The 13,986-nt window shown below is 41.1% G+C and overlaps 1 protein-coding gene across 5 annotated transcripts in view; it reads right to left on the bottom strand.

Moving 5' to 3' along the window:
• The window catches only part of LOC116939131 (tight junction protein 1-like), a 74,822-nt gene that overhangs the window by 44,200 nt on the left and 16,636 nt on the right, over positions 1-13,986 (bottom strand). For 2 of the 5 annotated variants that reach the window (XM_076066444.1, XM_076066440.1), the window contains exons 2-6: positions 5,704-5,760; positions 4,912-5,036; positions 2,873-2,975; positions 1,868-2,411; positions 518-621 (exon numbers count right to left, since the gene is read on the bottom strand). In XM_076066444.1, coding sequence (XP_075922559.1) covers positions 518-621; positions 1,868-2,411; positions 2,873-2,975; positions 4,912-5,036; positions 5,704-5,751 — 924 coding nt within the window. In that variant the 5' untranslated portion in view covers positions 5,752-5,760. The other 3 variants (XM_076066434.1, XM_032947175.2, XM_076066447.1) reach the window with 3 other exon arrangements.

Raw genomic sequence — 13,986 nt, 5'->3', positions numbered from 1 at the left:
AACTTTTTTTTATATATATACACTACCTTAATTTCTATATTCTCAAACAGAAAAATGCGAGTTCAAACACCAATAGGCATCGACTGGCGATCACACCTCCAGGGTGGATAAAATATACAGTAAAACCTTGGATTGCGAGTAACTTGGTCTGCGAGTGTTTTGCAAGACGAGCAAATTTTTTTAATAAATATTAATTTAATAAACGAGCGAGGTCTTGCAATACGAGTACGTATACACTTTGTCTGCCGAGCATCACGTGATCACAACTGATATACGAGTGCTTTGATATACGAGTGCTTTGGATTACAAACACGTTTCTGGAACGAATTATGCTCGCAATCCATGGTTTTACTGTATCACTGGTGATTCATAAGTCAGAAGATTGTTGTTGGAAGAACACAATGGCCCGAGAGAGTAAATTTTACTTACCGACTTAAACATTCTTTTAAATTCCAGTAAATAACAAAAGATACAAAAGAAAAACAAAATGTTGTGAATTGAGGTGTTCTCGGCCCACCTTCAGTACAATGTCACCCTCTTGAATGTTGCCATCCCGGGCTGCCAGTCCATCGTTGCCAATGTCCTTCACATAGATGTGGCTGCCCAGTCTCAATCCATAACCTACAACACAAAAAATAAACCACACTATGCACTTCGATTTGTAAAAAAAAAAGATCTGAAACATTACATTCAGGTACATAGAACGAAATCAGATATGTCAATATAGTCCTCACACTTAATATGATCCTAAAATACACCCACACCGACTATTAGACATTATCACCCAAGAGATTTTCTCCTGTGTGGTATACTACAATATTTTATTTTTGTTAATTACCATATTGCACTGAGATTCATATTTTGCAAGATACACCAAAGACATCAACAAAAATGCAGATTTAAATCAACTCACCACCTCTGCGATTAACACTCCATTATAACCGAAAAAACACAATATACATTGTTATAACAGTGTTAATGATGAAATAGTTTTTTTAGATTTGTGTTTGTACACGACTTCAAGCACACTTCTAATTTTCATAGTTCATAGGCAAAAAAAACCATTACACATGGACCAACATATACAAACACGAGATTCAGTCATATACACAACCGCAAGCAAATAAGGCACGTATTATATACCTCAGGGACAGCACAAGAAATGGTTAATGTGGAACAAGCGTATCTACTGCCTTGGTGAAAATTGGGAGAACCTTGCAATATATTTTCCGATGACAAGCCTCAAGGTAACGGGACCGTGGGGGCTACATTTTGTACATTCGCGAGATGCACTCGTGGCAAATTGCAATTATGCACACACAAACACACGTGCACATGGGATTCCATATGCAAGAGTACACTTATGCATTCGTACACGTGTGATAAATGTGCATGCAAATCTAAAAAGCAATTGCAATAAGACCAAAGCACCCACGTACTACCTATGCACTCACTCAATTAGGGCGAGACACACCACCATAAACGAGATTGATTTAATTCCCGAATCTAAAAGCATGCACGAAACGAGCACTGAGATATGGCACTTGCAAGTGTGAGCATGGCCACGTGTGTCGCCGTTATCGAAAGCTGATGTGTAAACAGAGAACGTGTAGCCAAAATCCGGTTACAAAAATTCAGCACAAAGGGAACCACACATTGGTTAAATCCACCACTATTATCACTAATGTAACTTCCCACCCTCACTGCGGGTCGGGCAAATCACTTGCGAGCCCAGATTTAATTATCGGCGTTAAAGGAGGCTCCTCTGACAACGGACGCCAGGGGCAAGAGAGAGGGAGAAGATTTGTACGTCATCCGGGGCGAAGAGTTTTTTTTTTTAATTATAATTAACGCAGTGGTGTCTCACCCTCAGAGGGCTTGCTCTTGACCAGCGTGACCTTGATGGGGCGTTGCGGGCGGACGGGCGAAGTCGAGTCTAGGGTCCCCATCGACTGACTGCGGCCCTGGCTCCAGATGCGTCCATGCGGCGCCGCGCGATCGCGATCCAGGCTGCGCTCCCTGCTCCGATCCAGGCTGCGCTCCCTGCTCCGATCCACGCTGCGCTGCCGGCCACCACCGCCGCCCCCCCCCCTGTCGAGGCTGCGCTCCCAACTGCGCCGGTTGTCGCGGTCAACGCTGGGATCCCTGCTGCGTCTCCCGACCTGGTCAAGGCCGTACTCCCTGCTGCGGCGGCCCGAGCGGACGGGGCTACGGCCGCTCCTGTGGTTGCGGCGGTCGTCGTCGTCGTCAGGGTGGAAGCCCACGTCCATGTCGTCGTCCTCGTCGTCGTCGTCGTCGTCGTGGTGGTGGTGGCGCTGGTGGTCCAAGCGGTCGAGGTCACGCCGTGGCTGCAGCTGCGGGTCCATCCGTCGCGAAATGGGGATCTGAACCAACTTCTTGCGACGCACCGTCTGACAAAAGTGAAACAGAACAAAATGGTGAAAATGCGATACATACGGTGGAACAAAAAGTTGTATTTAAAAGTCTTTAAGTTAATGTAGCGGATTGTGGGGGGAACCTTTAATTATATAATTATTAACCGGCTGCAATGTACCTCCTTATAAGCAGTTTTGGCTACAGTAAAAAGTATTTTATTATGACTTCAAAAGAATCGTCCATTTTTATTAACGTTAAAGTAAACGACTAAATATTCTTGTGAGGCAGCTCAGCGGGAAGTTCTTTGTTCTACAAAATTCCGTCTTTGCACAAGGAAACGACAAACTCCAGTGCTGCACGGTTTAAGAACAAATTAGACAAAGGCAGGAAAGGTCCCTTCCCAAGTCCAGAACTCCCCTGGTTGGTGGACTCTTCAAAAATAAATAACTGCTAAATTAATAAATTAACTTCGCTACATGAAAGAAAATGTACTTACAATCTGTGCAGTCTTTCCACTTTTCCTCAACTGCTGGACAGCAAATGCATGATCTACATTGTCCATTGACACTCCATTCACCATGACCACTCTGTCATTCTCACTGTTCACAGAAACAAAATACAGACCCGTAAGAATTCAACCACAACATTTTTTCTTGTCATTAAATGTTTTTATTTGTAGCCACATATATGTCAGGTGTTTTGTTGACAGCATGAAACCATGCCAAGTCACCAAAACATCTGTACTACACACAGACATACAAGCATACACACATCCGGTCAGGTGGCTTGGCAATAGGGTAAGCGGTTCACAATTGGAAAGATGCAAATTCAAATCTTGGCTGGGGTGACGACTCAGCCCATCATCACACTAGGGTAAAAAAAAATGAGTACCACTTTGCAGGGAACGTCAACAGTGGCCTTTTTTATTGATAGGCTCGCCCTAATGTGGTGCTCATCTTCCGGTTACAGCCCAGCAACTCAGGGCTGTAAAGAGAAGACCTCTACTCTTTATTTTAGCAGGAAATCACTTCAACTTTGAGTAATTAATAATCGATTGGTCGGGGCTATCATCTCTGTGGTATTTCACGCATCATCATATATCACTGTGCAAAATGTGAATACTACATTGCCATACATGAATAATGCAGCAGATGCTTCCGTGCTTTTAATAGCAAATTAAACATTAAGACTGTACACGCTAACACAATAATGAATAAAGAATGAATGCCCACGATTTAACTTTAGGTCTTCACATTGTCCTTTTAATACCAGAGGTTTCTACTGGTGCAGGAAATTGTATCACAAGGTTGCACCGGCAGAACTAAAAGGAAGCTTTCCAAAACTACATTTGGTCCCCAGCTGCATAAGTAACAATGGCGGGATTTGTTTTCTTTATTTTATTCTTCATAAAGGGATGTGAGACGCTTTACATTTAATAGGAAAAAGGGACTATCGCAAAGTTTTTTTAAATTGTAAAAACTGTGGCAAGGCGTAGTAGTAATATAGTTTAGGAAAATGTACGAGCCCATTTAACATTGTATTTGTTATTCTATGAAATGGAAGTTGGGTTGAGAACTGATTGAATCTTGGGAGAAAAAAAGGTTGATGGCAATTTCTCAACACAACATAAACAAGCATTACCGAACAATCATTTTGGGATAATTATGAACTTATAATTATTTTTAGCTTGTGCTATTAGAAAACACTTTCAGTTGAGAGTCGTGAAGATGAGGTTTTAAAGTAACCCTGTGAATATCACTGTCAGTGTGTCGATTCAATTTAGCTTGGTGCAATGAATATCTGGTGTTGCTTTCAGCCAGTGCTAGAAATGTAATTCCTAGCAGTACAACCAAAGCGGTCTTCGTTTTATCACCCCTGGGGGTCGATGCAGACTCCCGACCTGACACATGAATCGCAACCTTCCATTTGTGAGTCATGCACCCTTCTGCGATGTCAAACTAAGGCATTGCTAATTACAGCATTAAAAAAAACAAGACCTTCATTCACACTTTTATGCTCAAAGATTGGGTCAAGTGTTTTACGTAGAGTCGCACTGGTGTTTGACAACGCTTTCGCATTTATTTATATCTCCTCAACGCTCAAAACTAATTTCCATAAGTGGCTATTCAGATGTTTGGCCAGTTCCTTTTTGAGAATTATTTTGCGGATGGGAGGAAACTGAAGCATGCAGAGCAAAGTAATACATGTCAAGAGTAGAATAAGGTCAACAGCTATTCGTATTCTGCTTCCTATAGGCACTTTGATGACCCCCGCAGGTAGGTTTCACGAACCAATCCATTACACTCCACTTTTAGGTTGTTGAACTATAGGCACGTGTCACCGCACACAACTAACCAAAGTGTTGAAATATAAGCATTGTTCGTCTAAAAGTAAACTATTTTACTAAAAAACTTGGTCAGCATTCTGTAGATTATTTCTAAATCACGTTTTTAGAGAATAACAGTGCTTTAGATGGAAGTAACTCCATCCTGTTATCAAGCATGCGATTTTCATGATGAGGCGTTTTGTCCTTACTCGAGCAGGCCATCTGCAGGGCTTCCTTGCAGAACATCCGAGATGACGATGGATGTCTCTCCACTCTGGAAATGAGGGTTGTCTTTCCCACCTGACACGGCAATCCCAAAGCCCATTCCTGGAGCCTAGGATGAGAGGACAATTACAAAACACAACGTTTCTCTTGAAAAATAAGAATAGGCTCTAACCATTCTGGAAATAAAACAGGTGTTAAGATGTTCAAACACCAAACAGATATGTTTTAAAGGACTCACATACATGTGACAAAATATGCAAACAAACATGCTTTGATAATATGTGCAGTTAATATATAGTTGGTGTTTGAACGTCTTAATACCTGTTTTCTTGCCAGAAAGTGTAAAAACTATCCTATTTTTCATACTGGCAAAAACGTCCCAGAGTAGTGAAAGTAACAAACATTTTATCAACAGGATTTATATTTGCGAAAAAAATATTTTTTTGCGGGGTTTTCAACATCATAATTCAGATGATACGTTTAAACAGAGTGAAAAGGTATTTTAAATGAAATTTAATTGTCGAAGTTACCATCCATGAAGCATATGAAACTATGAAAACCAATGTGTTATAAAATAGAGAATTTCCATTTTGTTTGGCATGAACTTACATTTTTGGCTGTTCAAAATAAAGTGTTTTGGTCACGGTATATAATAATTTGAGTCTTCTGTTATCTGAATGAGATAATTATTATAACCATTCTGTCCCAACCGTTTACAAACAAAACACTGCCCCAAGGCTCTGGGAGTACATCAGCCTCTGTAAACATTGACTCACCCTGTTCAGGTTCACGGTGTACTGTTCCCATATCTCGGTCTCCTCCATGCCTGGGCTCTATGATCAAGACACACATGGGCGAATGAACGTTAAAACCCAATTTTACCGTGAAAACATGTTCCACTTGAACACGCCCTGCAGTGTGGCAGATCTTGCCGATCGATCAGAAGGGACATTACAGGATTATAAAGCAGGCATCTAAGGAGTGCAACACAAAAGATGACACAAAGCCTTTCTACCATCCCCCTCCATAATCTGAAGGAAAAAAATTAAGCCGAAAGATTAAGGAATTTCAGGGAAATGTTGATCCACATATGTAACGCTGCGGTGACGCACACGAATGCACACAACGCAGCTGAAGAATGTATCTACGTTGCTGTTTTCGCAATTGTATTCTTCACCCCATCTCTGTCATAGTCTAATCTATCTAAATTACAGTTTAAGTGACTTCTGACATAATTCCACAGTAGTGTGTATTTTTAAACCTTGGTGGCAGCAAATTATACATTCAGCACACTGGGATACAAATGACAAACGGACACAAAACTTGTTAATTATACCAAGGATGTAGGAAACAAACTAGCTCAGAGAAGTGCGAGCACCAGCCGACTTAACGACTCATAGCAGACAGCGAATCAGTGAAGAGGAAATGACCAGTGTCCCTCCCTTCCTCCTAATTGATGGCTTAGTTGGGGAGCGGGAACAGAGTCTGTGTGAGAGGGTCTGTCTTATTTTAACAAAGACAACGTCACCCCTCAGAAATGCCGCACGAGTGGCTTGTATTAGGTCAAAAGCGCACTCCCCCAACTCATGCCAGGTGCATTCCTCAGGTTCACTAACTTTTACCGTGTGCTTACATACCGCGAACCATCTGCATTATAGTGCATGAACCACATTTATTATTCATGCAGTATTTTATGGAAAACTATGTTTGCATTATAAATGAAGCACACCATATGAAAAACTACACCCACATACACATTATAAGTGTGAATGTCCACAAAATGTAGGGAGTGCAACCAACCGATGGATCCTATTATTTTTACATATAAACAAATTCTTCATATCCTGTAATCATCCGTGGACATATAAAACGGAGAATGATGAATTTGACTCCATTCCATAACGTTCCTCATTTCCAGAACAGAAAAAAACGTTGGTATTAGGAAGCACACATCTGCAGATAATGATTTTTTAACTTGTCAATTTGGAGCTGTCATTAATAGGAATTGTAGGTAACAGTCATGGATGCAAGTTAATATTCACCGTAGTATATATTTTCTAAGGTGGTAATAAAGGTTTGGGTGTGCCAACGCTGTGCCAACCACATGCGACTCAGCAATCGACCGCACTGCATTTAAAAACAAAAACATAATGTATCATAATATACAATTGCAGTCCACAGTCACAGCAGCCATGATTGGTTTAAAAAAAATAACTCCTTAATTATAAAAGCAACCGGACTCATTAAAACATCATCATGTTTTATTTCTGGACCTTTATAAATGGTATTTTTTTATATGTATTCAGCCCACTACCATGTGTAAAGCTACTCATTACCAAGACGTTTCAGAACATGCAGAACTGCTTGTACGTGATATATATCCTGGCACCTTTACCTCAAACACTTTTAACGGAAACTTGGATTCGAATATTGAGAACCAATTAGAAACATGTGTAAACACATTTCACTCAGACTATTGCTGTCTGTAAGGGAATATTGGTTACTCTTTGGTTCTTTCGGTAAAGTCACGTAGGTAGAAACAAAATAAAAAATAGGAATGATGGGTGTCGGCGTGGCTAAAGGATAATGAGGCAGCGAGGATATGACAAGATAGGCGAGGAATTCAGGGGGAGCGTGCGAGTGTGGTGGATAGCACGCACTGTTCTACGAACCCACGGCCTACATTAGATTATGTAGTGGACATCTTTGAAAAAAAAGAGCTTCAGAGCTCAATGGATCCCTCCAGCGTAAATAAATATTCTGAAAAATACTCTGATTTTGATTCTCGTCCACGGCCAATATCGTGGCAAATATCCAAACAAGTTCTGGGTCTCCCTTTGGTCAACACAGCCTGAAATGAGAGTACCTGGTAAGGTGCAGAACTATTCCAACTTGGAGAGACATATGTCACCGGGTGTAGTATGACCACACTACCCTCTCGTAAGGTCCTCGCCAATAGCACTTGCCCCAACAGCTTATGAAGACTATAAGTGATATTTAACTTCAAACTACGACTAAAAACACATCTCTATATGCTTGCCTACACCAATAAACTTACAACCACGTGTTTTATGCACTGACGGGTGTGGAGGATGGTGGTGGGAAATTAATTTAAGAATTGTGTTTGTGCTTTTAAATTGCATTTTTTTCAAACAGATGTTATATTTTCTAGTATTGTTGTATTACTTTATTCGAAGTACTAGCGCCTTAGATGGCAGATTGTGCCATAAAGTCACCAGAGATTAATTAAAAGTGAAAATTAACTTTGCTTTGCACGTATGCGTGACTCATTTGGGATCAATCATCGCCCCGTACTGGCAGGGGACAGCTGCTATTGGAGGGTCCTTTCAAATTTTTGAATTGAGATGTGATATAAAGTGATGCCCGGCATACATAGGGCCCTGTATATGTGAAAAACAATCTATTCTTGTGTTTTTTTGTGTGTGCGCGCATGTAAATGCAACTGCTGGCTTACGCAATTGTCCACAACTGGTGGCGTGCATACGAGGCCACGTGCACCGCTCAATGGGGTGTGGATTATTGTGCAGCAGGGATTTAATCAGGAAGGCTTAGCGCTCACTCCGCATACAGCCTGGTGGTCACCATCCACCCAAACACTCCCTCGCTCTCTCTCTACACATGCACGCTAACACACGTGGGCATACACATTGCTCATGCACACGAGCATGCGTACACTTGAGCCGCTCATGCACACACCGCTTATTCAGCTGCGACTCACTGCACATTGAGCACGATGTTATTCTATTGGTTATAAGCATCTCCGGCTGGAGGGCAGAGAGGAATTATTATAACGAGGGGACCAGAAACCCCAGGCTATTTATGTCAAGTCCATCAAAACTTGTCAACTTCAAAATATGACTGTCACAATGTTCCATGACATGGTACGATTGAGTGATCACTGCCCAGTGGTGCAAAGAACTGTTGTTAAACACAGTTGCACACTTGTGATTGGTTTGCCAATGTTACTATTTATCATTATGTAAGCAATATTTCAGTAACGTTGCTTTTGGAATTCAACTGTGCAATGCAAGTCCCTTTGATGTCATCGTCATCATTAATGAGCACATTACCGTCTATGAAAATGAGAAATTACATATTTACATATCACATACTTATTCATCATCAGGTTCTCAAGCACAGATTGCTGCACATCCATATGCTAAACTACTGAAAATTTCCTTCTGACACGGTTAATGCAACAATAAATATTACTTTTCGTCAGATCATAATAATTATAGTATATATAAGACATATATCATACCTAAATTAATTCATAATACGTATGCATATATGATGTAAAATGTTAACTTTTTTTTAAAAAAGTGTCATCTTTTTTTGGCAAAGCAACTACATGACAAAATAACCGATAGAATTATGTTCATTTTACAGCACAGAAACACTGATATTTTTTCAAGCCATGTTTGGCATTTCGTTTTCCTGTCAGTACATCGTATTTCATAGAGCAGCATATCATTTGAGTGGACAACTTGGAAGCATTTTTGCCACTGTGTCAGTGTTTTCTCCTGCAAAATTAAAAGTGGGCATTTTTTCCCGTTTGATGTCAGCACAAAAAGTACATTTATTTTCACAAAATTCTTGCACGAGCAATTTTTAAAAAAACAGCAATACATTTCAAACCTTCAAAAGTTATTAGATTTTGTATCTGATAGCCACAACATTCTGTTCTTTCTCAACAACTCGTGTACGGTGGGTACTGCACATGCAGTTGGATAAAGCCGTAACTTTTTGTAATTTCCACTTCATTCAAAAATGTACTAAATAACGCAAACAATATATGGTGGTTCCCGGTACAAGTTGCCACATTACAAAAACAAACATGCTTCCCAAAAAGTACAAGATATAGTACAATAAAATTCCTTTACATTATTTACATAGAAAGCCGTGCGTTTATAGAAGCATCGAGACAAATATCTCAAGCTACTTACGATTCTCATCACACCCTTTACGGCTGTCAATGTTGCCACCCACTTTTTGATAGACTTCATCGCACACGATAGCAAAGAATGATGGATGCAGCCCCCAGAGTGCTCCCGAGCACGGGGCAGGAAATTAAAAAGGCAGGCCCCAACCATGAACAAGCCAGGGAGGGCTTTGCCGTGGCGGACTAGGCAGGGGGGGGGAGTTTGTGGCTCGGGCGAGGGAGGGAGAGAGACATGAGCACCCCTCAACTTGCATCAACTCACCCAGCCGATTATGCTCCGCAGCAAAAAGCAAAATAAATCACATTCCCAACCAGTACCAGTTTTTTGGACGCATATCCAGCATTCCTCAGCACCACTGCCATAAGCAGGTTCCACACGTGACAAGCATAGCGAGGAAAGGTCTCCAATTGTACTTGCAGTCATTAAGCCAGCTAAACAGAGCTCTCTATGCAGATTGATTGTCACAGCAATACTGCACTTAATTGTATTTAAATCCATGACGCAAATGGTCAAATGTACCATATAATAGTGTATTTGTACTCTTATAATACCAAAAGTTAAAAATAACAGTCAGACGTTTGAGAACATTGCACAAAGTTCGCCATTTTAAGATGTTTACAAGAGAGAGAGAATGTCAAGTTTGAGAGGAGACCTAATGGCTCATTGAGACATTCTATCTACAGGAAACCCACCCACACAGATTCCTACTTGAAACATGATTCCCACCACCACCCGACTCAAAAGAATTCTCTCATCAAAACGTTATACCACAGGGCTCATTGCATTTCAGACCAACACCACCTGACCAGTGAATTAAAACATGTACATCTGGCCCTCAAGAGGAACGGATACTCTGACCGTACCATCTGCCAAGCTGTTTCTCCCTCCATACAGAAACAACCACTTGATACTCCAATCAAAACCATCACACTACCATATATAGCAGGCGTTACTAAAAAGATCTCCAAAATACTAAATAAACACAAGATCCTGGTCCGGTTCAATACAGTACACAAAATCCGTGAGCTGATCCCATCCGTGAAGGATGTCATTCCTGACTTACAGTACCCCGGGGTTTACAAATTGAGCTGCACCTGTGGTGACTGCTATATCGGGGAGACGAAATGACATGCCTCTGACCGAATTCGTGAGCACAAATCAGATTTGAAACACGGCAGAACGAATTCTTCTGCCGTAGCTGATCACTGTTACAACGCTGTGGGTGATCACGATATAGTTTTCTCCGATACCAAGGTTCTCTGCAAACCCACGGGTTTTTATCAGAGATTTGTCCACGAGGCAATTCAGATTTACAAACACAGACACAATTTCAACCGAGAGGATGGTTTCAAATTAAGCAATCATTGGAAAGATATTTTAAATCAAACCAAACATTAAACTAATTTTCAATGGTACAGTATATTTTTTCAAGTAGTGGTATCCCAAACTTTCACAGCTGATTATTTTCCCTTCAAACCAACATTACGTAAACTCCCCCTCCCCGCGCCGGTCCATCATGTACCTCCTACGTACATCATGCTCATTTTTATGCTAATTCCTTTGTCAAGGCGCTTTTGTTTCCTCCCACACAGCTTAAAGGACGCGACCTGGGCTTGCTGTCCTCAGGACAGTCCGGTCCCTTCACCTGATGAACGCCACTTGTGTTGTGGCCGAAACGTTGTGATTTTTTGTCGTTTTATTTTTTACCTACGTGACTTTACTGAATAGAACCAAAGAGTATGGATCCTTGCAGTCACGAAAGCTTCAAATCTAGAATTAAAAAATATGCACCAATGTTTGGGGGGAGATACCCAGTATGCCCTGTCAAACTTGCTTGTTTAAACCATCTTTACTTTTCAGATGTCCAAGAGCCAGAAAATGTCATACACTATAATTAACGCCTAAGAGTACAATTCAGAGCACTTGAAAAACAGTCAGATTGCAAAGTCAAGTACTCTATTGCAAGGAACAGATAGCAAATAAGTAGTTTACCCTGGCCACTTTCCTGAATGTGCCGTGAACCAAAACTGACCACTTTGCTAACATCCCCCCCAAAAATAATAAATTAATACACGTTAAATGAGCTCGGTATGCCTTTGCTCAAAAACTTCAGATGGAACATAAAATATAGAGCCTGCTCAAAATCTGCTGGACCAAATTATAATAACACATGACTGGTTTGGTAATGGAAGGCACAACATATGGATATTGCATGTAGATTAGTAGTTACACGAGTAGACGACTATTAACTTAACCACCACAAGGATGCACACAATACTCATTCACCAATGGTACTGTCTAAAAAGAAAAATATATAATAGGCGACATTCCTGGTAATGGCCCTTCTTCATTGCACATAACTGAGAAGGGCAATTTCCCAAAACGTCACCTATTACATGTTTTACTTTTAAAGCAGCGTTATTGACGAATATGTATAGTTTATTATTTGTGCACCAACTGCAGCATCAAAAAATAATTTGTTTAACAATGATCAACATACCTCTTTGTATGCAAAAATAAATGCTTATTTCAGTCATCATAAAAATAAAGACATGAATTTCCACATGACCCCTTTAGAATCTGTTGAGATGCAACATACATTTTAATCCCTTTAGCAAAGTGAATATGCATAAAAAGTTAATTACCATTATTGTACGCAATCTATAAATCTGTACACTTTCAAATAATTTTCTAAATGTTGGATTTTGGCTCCGTGACCAACACAGGAGCCAACTCCTGAAAATTACATTTTCCAGTGTTTAATATTCATTCAGACACACTTTGGTAACACAAGTACACGACCAGACAGCTGCTTTACTTAACCAGTTGAAATGTCTACCCTGAAGAGAGACCATTGCCGAAAACGCAGTACCTACTACAGAACAGAATGTGCTCTTACTTTATAATGCAGTCCTACTTATGTTGCTGATGGGCAGTTTCCAATTTGAATGTGTATAAACTGGCTTAGTGAGAAACATGCTAACCACAAAGCTATGCAGTCACTTTATGACTCTAACGATGACTACATATTTGGAGTTTGCATGTTCTTCTGCGGGTTCTCCGGTTTTTCCCTCCACATTTAGAAACATGCGTTTAGAGTATTTGGCTGCTCGTAAATTCCCACATCAGCCACTTCGTTGAACTATCATGTGGCCAGGTCGCTTCTGAAAAAGAGCTACTCTAAAGCTCAATGGGGCTTGCTAAAATAGAAAAAAGCTTGAGAAAAAAATACAAAACTTAGATTATTATTTTAATTATAGTACTATTTAGGTAAAGATGCAACCCTGGAAATTGTTGACTCAACACCACTGTTAGAGAAAGGGCATCCACTAGAGCAGCGGTCCCCAACCTTTTTGGCACCAGGGACCGGTTTCGTGTAAGACAATTTTTTCACGGACCAGGGGGGGGGGGGGGTCATCATTGGGTCTTTCCCCCTTTTCAAAAAAGCTCTCCAGCGACGTTTGTTTTTTACTCATTTTGGCTACCAGGGTTAGCTTGTGGGGCTTACCAAAACTGACTGAGACAAGTTGGGCAGTGTGGGAAAGAGGCGCAGACGGAAGTGGTAAATAAATAATGGGGGCGGGCCACGCGCGGACTCACCGCTCACCTCCTGCTGTGCGGCACGGTTCCTAACAGGCTACGGACCGCTACCGGTCCGCGGCCCGGGGGTTGGGGACCCTTGCACTAGAGGAAGCTCCAGATAATCCTCTAGAGCAGTGGTTCTTAACCTTTAATGCAGCCTTGCACCCCCCTTTGGTTCTCAATCGTAAAAAAAAAAATTATACTATTCATAAAGGTTTGAAGAAACAAAGTAGTTGTACTTAAGTGCCTGTGTGCTAATTTGTGTTCAATGATTTACCTTCTAAAAAGATCTGGCATGTCTCGGCACCTGCAGAAATGGCATCTTGCACCCCAGGTTAAGAGCCACTGCTCTAGAGGGTATTCGGCATAATTCCACACTGTCCAGGCCTCTTGGCAGCGGGGAGAACAACCACATTTTACCCCCACCACACGCGACCTGCCGATTGAATAGCTGCACAATATTCTAGAACTGATTTTCGTGTTCAGCTTGATGTCCTTCCACACCTCCGATTA

This window comes from Petromyzon marinus, chromosome 1 (assembly GCF_048934315.1).
Source record: "Petromyzon marinus isolate PM22_M1 ecotype Great Lakes invasive population chromosome 1, UKy_Petmar_22M1.pri1.0, whole genome shotgun sequence".
In the NCBI taxonomy this organism is placed as follows: Eukaryota; Metazoa; Chordata; class Hyperoartia; order Petromyzontiformes; family Petromyzontidae; genus Petromyzon; species Petromyzon marinus.
This window is presented reverse-complemented; position numbering and strand designations above follow the sequence as displayed.